The 17,013-nt window shown below is 39.8% G+C and overlaps 1 protein-coding gene across 1 annotated transcript; it reads right to left on the minus strand.

Moving 5' to 3' along the window:
- Positions 1-3,034: 3,034 nt before the first annotated feature.
- Positions 3,035-17,013, minus strand: etnk1 (ethanolamine kinase 1). The gene is made up of 8 exons (XM_087787848.1): positions 16,742-17,013; positions 14,143-14,402; positions 13,105-13,245; positions 11,070-11,212; positions 6,849-6,932; positions 6,620-6,780; positions 5,331-5,404; positions 3,035-5,057 (listed from the first exon to the last, which is right to left on the minus strand). Exons 1-8 carry the CDS (start codon positions 16,886-16,888, stop codon positions 4,985-4,987), a joined length of 1,083 nt encoding a protein of 360 aa, XP_087643974.1. The 5' UTR covers positions 16,889-17,013; the 3' UTR covers positions 3,035-4,984.

Consider the following 17,013-nt stretch of genomic DNA (forward strand, 5'->3'; position numbering starts at 1 on the left):
CACAATTGTGTAGCATCACATGGACGTGTGGGACGAATCCAAGTGGCTGTCGCTTCTGGTTTTAAGAAAGGTCCTAGACATGAAACGCAGGTGAATAACATTGCTCATGCATGATGGACATCAGTTCTGTTGCATTGTATTTAACGTGAAGGTGTGTTTATTCACTTTCTTATGTCCTGTGATAGTCACAAACATAAGTCTAATGTCTAATTCAAACTTGTCTAAATGATGGCAGACAGGTGTTTTCTTTGTTCACAGGCAGCCGATTGCCAGCAGCAGTAACACGCTGTAAACAATAAATAGAAACGGAAATATCTCGCTGAGCTTAGGGAAGCCATTCATCAGATATAAATAGAGCCGCAGAACCCTATTGTGATTAACGAGGTGAGACTTGCTGTTAATTACTGTTTCCTTTGCACTGATAATTAGGTTGGCACACGGGTGCTGAGCAAGACTCCTCTGACCCCATTCCCTCCTCCGCCATCAAACAAAGCAGCGTTTGCTGCTACCTGTGAGTGTTACGATTCATGACAGCCATGATTTCAATGATGGTTGACTCATTAACCGCTGCTGAGTGGTAGCCATGACAGTGGGATTTCCTAAGTGAGCCACAGCTTCCATGTGTCCTTTCCATCAGTCGATCGAGCCGGCTGTGACAACTGAGCAGTCCAGGTGACTGATGTCTGAGGAGCTGCAGCTCCGAGCTAGACTTTGGTACTTGATGATCACGTCAGCAACCAGTGGACCTTCAGGACTTGGTTAAAGTGACTCGGTCAGCATTTGTCAAATTTGTTGGTGCTTCCTTTGGCATCAGGCTACACTCACACAGTTGTTGTAAGACCTGAACAACGTTAACTTTAAATGCCTTCATTAGAACCATCAATACATACAGTACATGAACAACATTTATGTTTCTAGTAGTCATGCTTAAGAATACATTCTCCCAGGCTTAATGAATAAAAAGAATGGTTTAACCTGCTTATTTACAGAGATTTTAAATGTATTAGTACGCGAGCGAAACCAAACGAGAAAAGTACACCAGTGGTTAAGTTCTAACATTCTATAATCAACTACTAAAGCTCTGTCGGAGGTGGCTGATGTGTCATTTTTAGAGAGCGGAATGAGGAGGAAGTACTGAGCAGCCAATATTAGATTCTGCTGTTAATTAATGTGTGCATTATCTGCCTGGATGAAGCCAGGGGCAGAGAGATAATTGAATTAGAGTCAGTGAGTTGGGTAATGCACTGTTGTAATTGTTTGGCTGCGTAAGACAGTGTGAACATTAGAAAGACGAACGGCGAGCGGGATTTGCATCAAGAGAATGGAAAGAAATTGTTGTGTTTTGGGGCGCAAGACTTTCTAATCTAGCTCTTGGGATGGAGAATTGTAAATATGCGGGCAAGCAAAGCTCATCAGTCTGTCTCTTAATTTGATTTCAAGTGCTACACAGACTTGGGTTGTTCATAGAAGAGCAATTTCTTGTTAATTGCCATGTTTGGTTTGCGAGATTACAAAAACAATATCATTCAGATAAAACGTTTATTGTTATGGCTCTGGCTCTCTAGTGCAGTTGTGCGTGTTATACCTCTGATCAGCAGTGACAAGGGTTCCACTGTGAATTCAAAGTGTTTGTAGTCACAGCTTCCATTTTAAAATACTGTTGTTTTTTTCTTTACTTGATCACAATTAACATAGTTAGACACAAACTTTGCTTGAATAATAGTTATGAATCTATGCTAATGATTTGCTGTTTGATTACAATGCAGTAAGAAATAATTAAAATGTAACGAGAGTCGAATTGAAACAAATCCAAATAAATGTTACAAAGTAGAACCAGTATGAAATGAAATAATGTGATAATCTGGATAGATAGATTGTATAGGTTTTTCTTATATTTTCTTAAATATTGTCCTCCATTGTGTGATAGAGAATGACTTGTAGCCAAATAAAGTGGGAAAAGTGGCGCCGGGTTTGTCGAGTGGAAGAAACATCTTAAGACGTTTTTATTTGTTCAGGCTTTTCCTTGATTTTCTGAGTTTTTTTGAGTATTGTTTTGATTGTTTAAGCACTTTGTGACCCTGCTCTGGAAAAGCGCTATATAAATAAAAATTACTTACTTACTTACTGTTGGACTTCTACCTATACATTTAATAGTTTATTACCAATAACTAAAGGTATGCAGCTAAGAAATACCTATTTTATTTCACCTGACCCTGGAAATTATTATTATTATATAATAATTTATATAAGTGCCAACTAATGATCTGAAATTTAAAACCCATTCAAACAATGGAAAGCGTTACGCAAGGTTTCAAATGTAGTGGACTTTGCTGTCACCTTGTGGCCATCCGTGGAACAATCTTTGGGTGAGAAATGGAAAGCGATGATATGCTTTTATTCTTTTCACATTGGATAAATTAAGACGTTCTTTTATAACTATAAGAATTTCAAAAGTTCACATTTGCACCTTTTATAGTCAATATTGTAGACCAGTTTGTTTCCACTTTGTGAAAAAATGGTTGAATCACAAAAAGCATATTCTTTTAAACATCTTTATCAAAGAAGAATTGAACCATGACCACGCACGTAAACTCGCGTTTCACGAGATCAAGTGAACTTTAGACGGAAATATTTGTCCTGAAAGTCCTTCAAAACCCTGTTGTCATCAATTTCAGTAGTGTGATATTTGTCATTTATAAATGACATTTACTGTTAGTTAAACTAGCTTCATCACGTTAGCACGATACTTAGTGTCAGTTTAAATGTGTTGATTATTTAGTTACGACCCTTTGAGATCTACCAGCAAAAATGTGCACATTTAACTGATAAAACGACATATTACCATCATGTGTTGGGCCTGCGAGACAAGGTGATTGACAGCTGTGCGAGTGACGTCACCGATGGGCGCGTCGTGACGAGTTGATTCTACCGTTTGACCTCGACTGTTACTGAACAATTAAAACAATCATTTTAAAAAAGGGTTTATTTATTGTATTTTTTTTCTTCACAACTAAACACAACAAGAGGCGACAAATGAGGGTAAATGATCTTTATTTTTCCAAAGCATGTCTACAGTATTGAATTTCCTTTTCTCCATTTCACATCTTAACCCCTAACATATCTTAAAGCAACTTAGAAAAACAAAAAGATTACTTTTATTAACTGTACATATGAACATATACTACAGTGGCCACAGATAATCTAACAGGGCAGACTTCTTCACATTGTAATACACAAATGTAGTGGATCTTCACATTCTGGTCACAGAAAAACTCAAATGTCCGTAATGCATCGCAGGAGAAGACCAATGTGTGAGCGGGAGTCTTTAGTTCAACTGTTCCAATCAAATGAAGAATGGTAGTGGAGTGCATTTTGTAGAAGTAAACTTATTTTGAACCTCGAAATTCAAATCCCCGATATTTAAAAAAAAACCAAAGTGTGATGAATCCACCCGACACTGGTTAAAAGACAGAAAGAAAGTCTGGTATGGAGTGTCAAATAAACTCTCTTTCAGGCACATGGCAAAGTCCACTCCTTCACTTATGCACTATACTTTTGAGTGTGAGAAAAATCCGACTGTCCACTCTGGTCGCATCGTCACTGCTACAGCAGAGTCTTTGGGCGTCATGAGGTAACCGACTTCAAGCAAAAGAAGCTTTTTTTCACATTCAAACCCTTTTTTTGCAGTGGAATTTGCTCAGGAAGCTCAAACAGATTTTCTTTATAATCATATCTTATTGCACTGGCAGACATCTTCAACATTATTTTAAATAAGTGTATAAAATAAAATAAAAAACAAATAATGATGACTAGAACTTTGCTACATTGGAAAAAACAAAACAATAGTGTGGGATATGTAAAAGCAAGAAAGCAACCAAAGCTTTGGAGTCAACTTGCTCATTGTAACCATGGGATACCTTTGAAAGGCCTCCTCAAGCAGATTTAAATTCAATTTCATATGCAAATAACACAAGTGACTTAAAGCAGCCGTTGTTGTTATCCTTCGAGGCCGACTTTCATCAGGTTTTATTAACGAAGGGCAGTGGAGAACAGATGATCAGCGGAGAGTTAGTGTTTCTATTCCACATTCTTTCCCAGACCAAAATGGCAACATTGAATCAGTTAAAAAGGCTGGCTAGAACAAATTCCATCAAACACCTGGCACATTACCTTCTGTCAGGGACAAAAGATGTTTTGCAATAAGAACTTGACACAGATTCAATTTCTAATTTGGTCTTGTTTAGAGGGAGCTGAATTCCTTTCCTTTCATCAAACATGGAATGTTCCAGGAACATTGAGATGTAACGACTGTCAGTTTTAAGGCAGATGCAAACGGTGGAAAACAAGACATTGATAAAGAAGCGATCATTACAGAGGGTCGTCATCCCTCTTTTTTTGTTTTTCTTTTGCCTTCTGGGTCATAGTACCCAAAATAAACGAGCCCTTATCCATCCACGCAGCAGCCGGGACAGTGCTGCTATTTTACAAGCGATGTCACGCATTGGCATGCCGGCAATAAATAAGGGCGAAAAGAAGAAAAAGTCATATGACCAATCAAAAGGTCTCTCGTTGGACTGGCTGGAATCGCGTTGCACTGCACTGGCATTTTCCTTCACCACATATTATTTTAGCAGACAAAGAGAGTATTGAGTTCTCTGATGATGAGTGAGGACCATGATAGTGAGCTCTCTCGGGGTGTTTCTACAGGAAGTTGGAAAAGCTGCTGAGAAACGTGTTAATATTTGAAATCATTGAGCGTAGCAGGTCTTCGAACACCGCGCACAGGGCGCCGGAAATGGTGTGTCGAAGGAAAACTGTAGTCTGATTTCAAGGAGACCTGTAGGCACTGACTGACTCGCGGTCGAGCTCTTCCTTACGTGACCCCCACGAGGGCACCCTGCGGTCTTCATGAGGAGCAGAGTGCGAGGGGTGAAGGGTAGAGAGAACAGGAGGAAGAGAAGGTGAGGAGGTTGGGTGGAGGCTTCTATTCGGGTAAGGTTAGCTGGGCCATCTCTGGTTTCATCTTGAAATACTGGTTCAAGCGGAGCACCGCATATCTGAGGACAGAGGCAGAGATGAGTCAACACCATGAAGGGTCATATGACACGTTGGAAAATGTCAAGGCAGACTAATAGGAGATAAGTCTTTTCATCTTGTTCCTAAACATGTGATTGGACAAACTGATGTTAGAACAGTAGACATGCGCCCAGTCAGCTGGTCCGTCAGCTGATTCCTCCAGCACACATCTCTCCTGACATAAGAATTGACGACAATAGAAGCTCAACACTTTCTATAGAGAATGTTGTTTCCAGTTAGGATGAAAAACTTACCCCAGGAAGTCAAAGTCGATGGTGGAGAACTTGGCCTGAATCAGTGCCCAAAGCGCCCAGAAGAAATGAGAAGCCTGGACAAAGGAGAGAAACAGAGGTTTAACACGAGGCCGGGAAGTAAATGTCGTTTCTAATTACCCAACAAGTCCACTACAAAGGCCGCACCAGACCCATGGCAACAACAAACTGATGACACAGAAACACAATTGATTCACAAAACCATCCTTTACTTGCCCTGGTTTCTCTTCTTGACAGTAAACAAGGCAAAGTGGGTCTCAGAGGAGGAGACGGGCCTTGTGGGTGCGTGTCATCATGCGCTACCGTGTACAGGCAGGCATCACACATAAAACCAAGTAGCTCTGGTTACCCCTCGCTCTGTTTAACCTACAATCACTTTCCAATTCATGTTTGCTTACAAAACAGCCGTCAGAAAAGCCGGAATATCCACTTCAAACAGACCCCAGGGCTGTTTCACTGTTGCAGGTTTTTATTGGTCAGATGGAACATTTTGTCCTAGAGTTGTGCTGCCATGTGAAGTTTCATTTCATTAACCATACAAAAAACAACACAAAGACATGCAACTCTCTTCAAGGACAGCTTTGATAAGCAGAGATATGATTGAGAACTTTCCATTTCATACAATGTTGAGTAAACTGGGAGCTGCTGTCATTCTGTGTAACCACAGTGGACACATTTCTGCAAACAACATTATCAAACAACATTATAGTACAAATAATCATTATATATCTGACTATCATGCCTCAAATTACCTTTTGTAGTTCCAAATGGATTTTAAAAGTCATATTTACATCCTGGCTCACCATTCATTTGATTCAGTACTTTTATTTTATACCGGAAATATATTGAGGGCACTACTAAAAGTGACCAATAGGGGGAGGTTTTGTCGTTTGCTGGATGAAGTATTAAAACTTAAGTGAAAGTAAATATTAAATAGACCAATTGAACAACTCATTCTCATAGTATCTTTTATTTAAACTTATCTTGATAGCAATAACTATGCAACATGAAAAAACAACTAAAATGGAATTGTTTTCTATTCAGAGATCCTAAAATGTGCTTTTGCATCCAACTTGCGAGTTGGAAATATTGCATGTATAGCTAATTGGAAGATTAAAGGATCTTAAAGTAGAGTTTTCTTTTTGTCATCCACCTGTTTAAGTGCCAATTTCACGAAATACATCTCAAGTGTATGCACAGTGTTATAAGAGAAAGAACCTTTCATCTGTATGTGAAGACAAGTTGGATAACTGGTGAATAATCAGACTTACCAGAGCAAATCTGTTGACTTGGACGTACAGAACCTCCACCTCTCTGTCAGTCACATCACTGCCCTGACCCTTGTAGTCCTTATAGGCTTCCAGGTACGAGCGGAGCCACTGCAGCTGAAAGACTCTCTTAGGATAGTGACTATAATCTACTTCATTTAGGCCTGGAACAGGAAAGCACATATTTCAGCAAGAGTCTTCCAGTGTCAACAATAAAAATACCATCACGTACCAGCGAACTCATTGAAATGGTTCCCAATGTCGTAGGCTTGGTAATTGTACCCAGCGTACTCGTAGTCAATGAACTTTACATTCCCTGAGAAGAGAAGCAGCATTGTTTAGGCAGAGACACAAGAAGTCCATCTTCAATAATGATCCCTCTGATAGCTCATTATTATTTCAAACCTAATCGTTGCTTCTATCTGAATGCTTTGGCTGGCTAATGCAGAGGCCTGGGCCAACACGAGTTTGCATTTTGAGAAATGTTCAGTGGAAAGGATGAAAAAGGCCCATGCAAGTGAAGATGAAATGCAGAATAGCAGGTGAGGTGAAGTGGGGGAAAAGGTTTGGAGCTTTAAATGTCATGTCACTTACAAGGCAAAAACAAACAGTCAGCAGGATTGAAGTTTCAAAATGAGCCAAGTCTGACTCAACACAAAGCACATGATTATTTGGAAAAGTGCAGGCGGCCTTAGGAGACCAAAAGTTTGTTTTGGATACATGCAGGGAAGGACAGGGAGAAGAGCCAAGACAAAGTTGGTTTGAGTGGAAAACAAGGAAAAAGGAAGGTTAGTAACAAGCTCACAGGACACTGGAACTGCCAGCAGATTCCACAGTAACACAGCAGTGACTTCAAGCTCTTTTGTCTTTTGGCTTTGCTTAATGATTGAAGTTGAGTTTTTCTTGCTGCCTCAGCAACATGAATAATATCCAAAAGTGCACATTTGTATCATTCAATCCCTGTGTTTATTAGAACATGTTGGGAATTGAAATTGGATTTGAAATTACGTTTAAAAAAGGGTTAATATTATGAACCAAATGAGATGAAAGAGTATTTGATAAATAATATTTAAGCAAACTAATGACATTTTTGGTCAGTAAGATTGTATAAAAAGAGACCCATTATATTAGTTTTGTTTTTTTTAACTGATGTATATGCAATCTAAATGAATTAAACCTTGGTTTGTTCTCATTTTACACCTTTATCTTTCTTTTGTAGTAATGTATACATTACCTTTTAAATGTTTCTGAAACCGTATTTAATCCAAATTTTAAAAACACAAGAATACAATATAGTTTTTTTTTCCATCAGTCTTATATAATATAAATGAATATGTTTTGATAATCTTTAATTATTTACAGTTTTTTTTTTAGACATATTTACTGATGCTCATTAATTCAATAGAAATACAATTTCTATTTGAATGTTGTAACTCATGCAAATAATGCTCATGTCTCCAACAAGGATCCCCACAAGCTGAAGTGACTGAGAAAATAGGGGTTAAGGTGGAAATTTGATGTACATAGAGAGAGGGAAAGTGGGTAGAAAACAAGTATTGTTAAGACGGTCTGCATTTACAGAAGTCTCAGAATACAAACCCTTGTTTTAACAGGCCCGACGACAAGTTAGACTAACACTATCAACAATAACAGAATAGCATCATTTAAAAGTACATGATACACAAGATGACTTTTTCTCTTTGGGGCTTTAGACATTTTCTTAACCTAGGAAATGTTGTTTTTTGAGGTAGTGCTGGACTACAGAGAAAGACACTTTGAGGTAGGTTACCAGCCGGCGTGTGGGTCCTAGCGGGACACAACTGAACACCTCCAGGCAGTGGCTATAGCCCCCCTGTGCAGCAGATGAAAAGGTTGGGGCAAACATCTTTCACACATGCTCACTCTCTCACTGACACATTTGTGTGTAATCCATTCTAGCTCCAACGCAAAAAAAGAAAAAAGATCAGGCAGAGCTGCCAAACCTCCGTTCCTTTTCTTTTTCCTCCTCTGCAGCAGGCAATCTCACCTCCCCTCCACACAACACTCCCCCTCCAATGCTCCGCTCTCATTGGCCCACTGTGAACACGATAGCGTGACACCTCTGAGTCCCTCAGAGGCTTCCTGTCGGCTGCTGAACAGCACTTTTTTGTTGCTCCGGGGAGCAACTAATGTGTTCATTTCTACGTGTGCCTCCTGCTAGTCATGTGATCGCAACATGTGATCACAACGTGGGTGACATTAAAATTGGACATATGAAAGCAGAAGTTAAATAGCTTTATGTATGTTACAGGAAGTGGTGGCATCTTAGCTGCAGCTTGGTAGAACAGGATGTGGCATTTTAACGGTTTTAGGCTGTGAACCCTTCTCTGGTTTCCTTTCACGCACTTGTAGACAATGGCTAGAGATTTACAGCAAGTCTACTTAAAAGCGGGTCAGACGTGGGGCTCAGATTCTACTCTAATGACAATTGAAAGCATTGTTGTCATTCAGATCATCTTTAACCGACAGGTACACGCCGCCACGGCTTACATAAAGTAGAAACATAGTTCCATAAACAGTAGCCATGGAAGAATTACTAGGTACACTGTGTCTCTTGTCGGTGACGACATCTTGTCTCCGACTGCCTGAAGTTAGACTTTTTTAATATGTCAACAAAAGTAGAAACTAATTGAGAAGCCAGGTAAAGCTACTCACAGATACCCCGCTCTTGTGACCTGGCGGTTTCATTTTTGTGAGGCAATAACAATAATTCCACTTACTAGATCCAAGTGCATTTTATTTGGATCCAATGTTGATTTTCATAACATTTATGTTTCAGACAGAACCTGAAAAAAGTCGAGTATGTTATCTGCGTAGAATGAAGACAAATATACTTGTTTCCATGTGAAAAGCAACACTTAATTTAACACATCAATTGCAGATCGACTTTTCTGGCATAACTTACACACTCAACTGCAGCAAACAGCAATATTACACAGTGAAGTTTATGTAACCGATTTTAAGCTTTCTTCAGATCGTGTGACAAGATATTTTGGCCGATGCCTTTTATTAACTTGTGAAACTCTTCTAAGGCACTAATCACAAACAAGTGGTGACTCTTACTGTGAGTAAGAAGTTCTAATGGTACTGGATTCAGTGGGATCGTTCGCGTCAGAGGAGCATTGGAGGATCAAAAGAGGTGTGCCATGAACTCATCCCGATTAGCCTGAGCAGAGGGCCGACTACACTGGGGGCCCTCAGAGCCGACTGTGCGTGAGGTTTGTCTCTCCATTGCCTCCCCAGGGCAGGGCGGTGCCGAGCAGCCATAGCCGTGGCTGTCAGTCCTAAGGGAGAGAGGCTAAACACAAGGAGCTGTGAGAGAAGGGCCTCGCCCCTCGTCTCTAGTGGACGAGAGGCCTAAAAGCTCTTAAAAAAATCCCAGACCCCCACCTCCCACATTCATAAAGTCCACTTTCAAACCTTCTTTCTCTTGTTTACAACACCAGCATTCCTCTGTACATTTTGACTGCAAGTGTAGACTTTGTAAACATCTGCCATTTTACCATTAAAACAATGGGATCAAGACACATTAGCTAATATAATATAGAGCTAAGTGGTAATGTGTTCAACTAGATTATAGCAGATTTAAAGGGACAGATCAGAAAACATGCCATGGTCCAAATTCAAATCAACAGTCAATCCAGAATTCTGAGAAGCATTTCATTGATAAAAAACATTTGTAAATGGTTGGGCACTGAGTCATGAGTTGAATTACGCTTAAACATAAACTGCCCTTAACAATTCACAGGTTTAGCTCTAGAGCAGGGGTGTCAAACCGGTCCAGTAAAGGGCCAGGGTGGTGTAGGTTTTTGTTCCAACCAGTCAAGCACACATGAGTTAACCAATCAGGTGTCGGCTCAAACAAGCAACACCTGACTGATAATTGATTGATTACTGTCTTCAGGTGCCTGATTGGTTAACTCATGTGTGCTTGACTGGTTGGAACAAAAATCTACACCACCCTGGCCCTTTACTGGACCGGTTTGACACCTGTGCTCTAGAGGATGTACATGCTTGGTTAATCTATACAGTCTGCTGTCATCCATCCATTTGGCTTGATTGATCCTTAACCCAATCGTCAAGGCAAAGCACCTCTTATAGTCCATCTCCATGAGGAGACACATTTATAATAAATAAACACTGGTAAAGCTTGAATTCCTAAATGGACTTTTAGCACTTCAGTGACACTGGGAACTAACTCAGAATTCAAAAATCATAATCGTTTACTGACTTTATTATTTTTGAATGGATCTGATCCTTTTAAATCTCCAGCCTAATGCAAACACTAGCAGTGAGTGAGGCATGGGGTCAAAGTGCACTGAACAGGATCCTACCTGCGTGTAGGCACCAATGCAGTTCACACTACAGACACACAAGCAAGGTCTAGGACTGCACTCGTGCAGCTTCCACTCACCGGTCTCATGGTTGTAGATGATGTTTTTGCACAGCAGGTCGTTGTGGCAGAGAACCACCGGGGAGTTCAGCCCTGACAAGGTCTTCTGTAGCCACAGCAGCTCTCTTCTGAGGCACTGTGTGTTCGGCACCTCCTTCATCAACCTGCAAACAGGATTTCAAAGAATGCATCTATTTATAAACATACAAAACAAGCGTTTTGGACATGACCCATACGTGATCTTTACACCTACTTAATATTTTTTTGGGGCCATCAGTCAAGTTGACATCTCAACAGCATTCCCTTCTTTTAAAGACCAGCAAAATAACATTTGAATCCATTCTGAATGCTCACACTTTCAACCAACTATACGGAGAAAGATTGTGTCTAAAGTCTTAATGTTATTGCTGACTTTTAGTAAAATATCAAATTGTCATTGAATTAATGGTGGAAATATAAGCATTCATATGTTTGAGTGGCTGGATACTTCTTTACAAATATTTTGCACTTGACTGCTTTAAGATCATCCGGCAATGTGATTTAGCATCAAACCAAACGGTGAGCTTCAACATAGTTCTCCCTGCCACAATTTGCAAAACAAATGTTCGACCTATCCATTTTTGTGGAAGATGGAAAAGAGGAAGAGAAAGACAACCAATGAGAAACATGAATGTGTAAATGAGGAAATGAAGCGTATAAACAAGATATGTCACAGTAGAAAGGCTGACTTGCTGAAAGAAAACACAAAAGGAAGACGCCAGAATGGTCCTTCATCACTCTTTGTGTCACCTTTCATTCACGGATAGCATGATTTGTTGTAACAAATGAATCCATATTTCTATAATTACCGACCAATTTACACCCAATATGTCAAAAGTTATCTTATAATATTAGAAACATTCCTCATCCGTTAAGCTAAAGGAAAAAGTAGTATTTCTTCTTTAATGTTAATAGCTAAAAAGAGCACATTGATCAAAGGTCTCATAATTGAGTCAGTCATAGACTTCAAGGGACATTGATTGGTGCCAGATTTAGAGCAAGGAAACCCAAATGTTTACAGCTGCTTCTTTTTAAAGGGTTGGACTTGAAAAGGGCAACAGCCTGAGGAGCATGTGGGCATCTAAAGCGCTGCATGGCTGTTTCTTCAACACAGACAGTATTTAGGCTACAACGATGGAAAAAATAGAGATGAAAGGTCAGTGCTGACTTTGGACTACGTTTAGCAATATGTTAGATATCAAAGGTGAAAATTCTGAAAGTAACAGATGAGGAAAGTTATCCAACTGCTCGTTTCTGCTTGTAGTTAAGCTACAACTTCATGTCCACTTCCAAGTTGTTCTTGAATCCCACAGGATTTCGGGAATATTTCCCAGCTCTGTTGGCCCGGGATGAAAACATATCCTCCGAATGAAAACCAGACGTGAATTGACTTGATTCCATCTTTTCTGCTGAAATCTTTCTGGAAACACTTTATAGATTCAAACTCGGGTCATCATTGATATTCTTTACGGGAAGCTGTGTTTTTAATTATTTTAACTTTCTTTTTTACTTTTTATATTCAAACGAAAAAAGAGATTTGAAAAAGTGTTATTTTACCCAAAAAAAGATAATTAAGAATGAAGGTTAAGGTAAAATGACAGTTAATGTCAGGACTATCAGACAAGGTCATTGGATACAACTTTGACTCAAGTGAGAGAGAGAGTGAGAGAGAGAGAGATGCAGTACTTCCTGTAGATATCCTATATCTTATCTCTATTTATCTGACGGTAATTTCCACAGTCAGGCACCGATCAGTAAGTTTCGTTTTGCGCATCATTTATAAGGCTGAGTGCAAAGTACAGCTACATACGAAACCATTTGAGCAACAGATGCCAAAATTGAGACCGGTTGTGTGACAGAAAAAGATTCCTCAGCAGATCTAACCAAACAGTCGGATCTTTAAATACTCCTCAAACTCGTTTTCAAACATAAATTGAGGCTACCTCACAGAACTATGAACATGTTTTTCCACATAGAAGGTGCAGGGCTTCTACTGTTCTTGCGGGGCCAGTCTTACCGTGCATTCTTCTCCGGGTCCTTCAGGTGCTGGGGGATCAGGGAGAAGTACTTGCCCAACTTGAGCCACAGGTCAGACTGAGGCACCCAGCCATTATGAGCGTGGATGGCGTGATACTTGGCTAGCTGACGAGCGATGAGACTGTACAGTAGGAAAGGCAGAATATTGACGATTAATTTATAGGACTTTGTTTGACCTCCTGATTACAAACTTGTAATTAAAAAATAAAAACTCTAGAGAACACTTGTTTAAATAAAAAAACTCCATCTACCTAATCTAATTTTTAAATTGTTGTCCAGTAGCACACATTATAATTTGAAGTTGGTAAAATATGGTGTGCTTGAAAGAGTTCAATTAATGTTAATATTTCTAAAAAATGTAAAACAAAAGAGGTGCCCGAGTTGTACCAGACTTAAGACAAGCCAAAGAAAGAGACATTTATTGAATATAGTACGAACCAATAAATGACAGTGACAAGAAAAATATAACTTTTATTAAATAAATATGATTGTATGAGAAAGAACTAAATCAGAAAGGAGTCAATAAAGGTAAACCCTGACTAGCATCATTACTTCATTAGCAATGTTGGCTCCAATACACTTTATGATGATGACCTTTAATAATTAAGTAAGTAAATAAGTAATTTGTATTCATATAGCGCTTTTCCAGACCAGAGTCACATAGCGCTTAAACGATCAAAACAATACTCAATAAAATATATACTTATATAATATAAAATAATAATAATGTTGTTGCTTTGGCACTGATGGCACCAGGGCCTCCAAGTCTAATTGTCAAGATGGGAAATACTTCTGTCCTTAAACTGTTATCAGTTTTTAACATTCCACATTGTAAAATGCACTGAAGAATCACAACTAATTGTTTATCAACTTAAGGTAATGACTAGTACATAGTTTGAATGTAATAACTGTATAGAATGTGCTTATGCGGTGGTGCAGCTGTGAGGAAGAAAGAACAGGATGTATCTGTCAAGCGTTCAAACTGGTTTCTCGTCACAAGATGCCAGTAGTTCTGTACCTAAAGGCGGGTGTGCTGCGAATGTCCTCCGGCTCCAGGGCAGTCCCCTGCAGAAATTCGTAGCACAGGCCGTTGTTGAAGGTGCAGTAGAGCTGGGGGGCGCAGCGGTGGGCTTGTAAGACCCTGAAGCTTTTCACTTCATTTTCACGGTCCACTAGCAGCTCAGTTTTGTTGCCATAAATGCGGACAAGAACCACATCCTGCATGTTGGATCCGATGTAGCAGCCCAGCAGCTTGTTGGTGATGCCGTCTGTGAAGAACTGTGGTGACAAAAGAGAGGCAACACAAAGTTTAGGACTATTTTGCTGTGTCAGTAAGAAATTCAATTCAGGGTGGAGCTACTTCTATTCATATTCAACACAGAGTAATTTTAGAAGTCGACAATACTCTTCTCAGATGATGACACTAAAATAGTCCAAGGATGCCTGGGGCCTGAACTGTACATGTGTTCTAATGATTATCTATAAGCAGATGCGTTTGATAAAAATATCACATTTGTATACGTGTTGTAACGTTTTTGACCTTTCTAAAAATGAAAACAAGTCTGTCAGTGTTCCTCCGAGAGGAGCATCCAGATAAGAATACTGCAGCAAGGAGGGCAGTCTATCGTTTTCTTCCTTGAGGGTGTATTGAGGTGCTGGTGCAGAGGTGAAGTTACATTCCAATTGGACAAAATCAAGTACAGTCTTGGTGGTTTCATGTTTATTCAACCGACTTTTCTTCACTAAACAAAATGAAGACAGAAAACCACACAGTGGTAATAATTGTAGAGTCGACTAATGGACTTCATGTCCAAATGTGTAACCCAGTCGGAGTCACAGAATGAGATGAAACTTCAATAGGAATGCTTTATGTCTCAATTGTACATGTAGATGAGAGTTAGTTTCTGTTTCCTGAGCTTTTAACTGTGTCTTATGTGCAAGATGATGGTCCTGCTAGAATGTGTAAGTACTCAAAGCACATTGTTGGAATGCAGATTGCAGTTAGGATGTCTTTCCTAACTTGTAGTGTCAATACTTTATATGTCAAACTTCCAAAAAGTCCCCAAAACACCCAATTTCATTCAATATTTACCTACCAAACTTGAGGCATCAGTGGTATATTAATAAGTAAACCAAGTTGATGACTCAACAGAGCAGAATTTTTTCACATCCGGTGCATTTTAACATACTTATTTAGCGGTTCTGTCCCCCAGAAAGATGAGCTTTTCAAAAAAAATGTTTTCAAAACAACAAAAACTAGTTGCACCTTGTGATGGCTGTATCTACAATATTAAAAATATGACATTGTGTTAGTGTTAGACTTTCATGTCAGTAATTGTCTTCTTGCTTAAAAATTATAGAATCTGTTTATTTGAACCACAGTCACAGGCTTGTGGTGATGATTGACACAAACGTCTTACATTTCAGAAGTGCACGGCTATAATGTGGAATAGACAAACATTATGTGTAAGGCTGTGGCAAATACCAATTGGAATTGTCCCGTCTGTTGGCCAACGGCTGGGAATGGCAGGATTTTGAGGAATTCTATTTTGCATTTGGAAGCAATGACTGGTATTTGCTGAACTCTCACTCATTGATGAATAAGTGGGAGGAAAAACATGTGACCCCCACCAAACCCCACTGTTTACTAGGAAGAGCCACACCCCCCTACACCGAGTCACACAGAACCTGAAAAACACATAGCAGGTTAGGAGTGTTTGACCAATAACTGCTAATTTTAGTGTTGATGTTTGTCCACAGCAAGTCACTTCTGCATACAATATGAATAAACTCTGATCAGGATCTTCTTGTTTTACAGTATGCTCTAGAGTGTTCTGTGAGCAAACTAGAGAGGAGGCCCGTTTTCTTTTAACCTGCTACAAAATGCTTTTATATTCTTTGAAACAAGGAATTAACTTAACTTCTTAGAGTTTGGTTTGACAACCACACCCCTGGTTTAAACTAACAGAGCATCAGTTCTACTGCAACTGACCTCATAAATTCCTGCAAAAACGTCAGTTTTTGTGACACACCTCCCTGTTAAAACGCCTTTTTTTTCTTTACAAGCCTCGACCTGAATACAGTAGAGACACATGTGTGAGTCTTACGTAATCGCTGAGGTAAAGCACCATACCATAGGTAGATCTAACATATAGCTGGATGTTGCACAACAAACGTGAGTTTGGGAGGTGCGTGTGACTCGTGACTCTTTATGCATCTGGAAGGAACACATTGAGTCATAGTCGCACTGAGAGTTTTTATCAAGAAACCTGACTGTAAATATACGATGTCAATAGTGGAGATACTGGCATTATAAGCAGAGTTGTATAGAAAGTAAAAAAATAAAAAGCGAGATTCCCAGCAGATTAGAGCTAACGGTGGAAAACTACCCCAGTGACGAGGACGAAAGTACAAGTAAACCACTACCCAGTGGACGATGTTTTAAGATATTTACAGATCGTATTGAGAATAGATTCGATCATCATTTGAACCTGAAATAAGACTTGGACACACAGACGCCCCTTCAATGAATGAGTGCGCACTGGCTATCCAAGCTAGCAACTCGTGTCAACGTCTCCCCCGCTGCCGTGAAAGGGCCACAAAAACTCCAAGATTACCTTCATCTTGACATCCGAAGACTTCCAGTCGGGTCTGAGCTCAGCGATCAGTTTCAGGGCACCGGGTCTGAAGTCGCTCTCGTCCACCCACACGTCTATTTTGGGCACGGCTGGAGCCTCGTCGGGGACGTGGATGTAGTTCGCCATGGCTTCAGATGTACTCCTGTTGGGATCGCGTTTGCACTTTTGACAGGTGACAGCTCTTTACTGCTGGCGACGTAAGCAATGTGTGGCTAAATGTGACCGGTTGCTGGGATATAATCTCAAAGGAG

The sequence above is a fragment of the Callionymus lyra genome, chromosome 3 (genome assembly GCF_982586985.1).
Source record: "Callionymus lyra chromosome 3, fCalLyr1.hap1.1, whole genome shotgun sequence".
NCBI classification, from domain to species: Eukaryota; Metazoa; Chordata; class Actinopteri; order Syngnathiformes; family Callionymidae; genus Callionymus; species Callionymus lyra.

Coding starts and splice junctions, on each gene's coding strand:
- etnk1 (XM_087787848.1), bottom strand. CDS start 16,888: ATGGCGAACTACATCCACGTCCCCGACGAGGCTCCAGCCGTGCCCAAA. Junction 14,403..16,741: donor CTTCGGATGTCAAGATGAAG/GTAATCTTGGAG, acceptor TTGTCACCACAG/TTCTTCACAGACGGCATCAC. Junction 13,246..14,142: donor CGCAGCACACCCGCCTTTAG/GTACAGAACTAC, acceptor CCTACTGTACAG/TCTCATCGCTCGTCAGCTAG.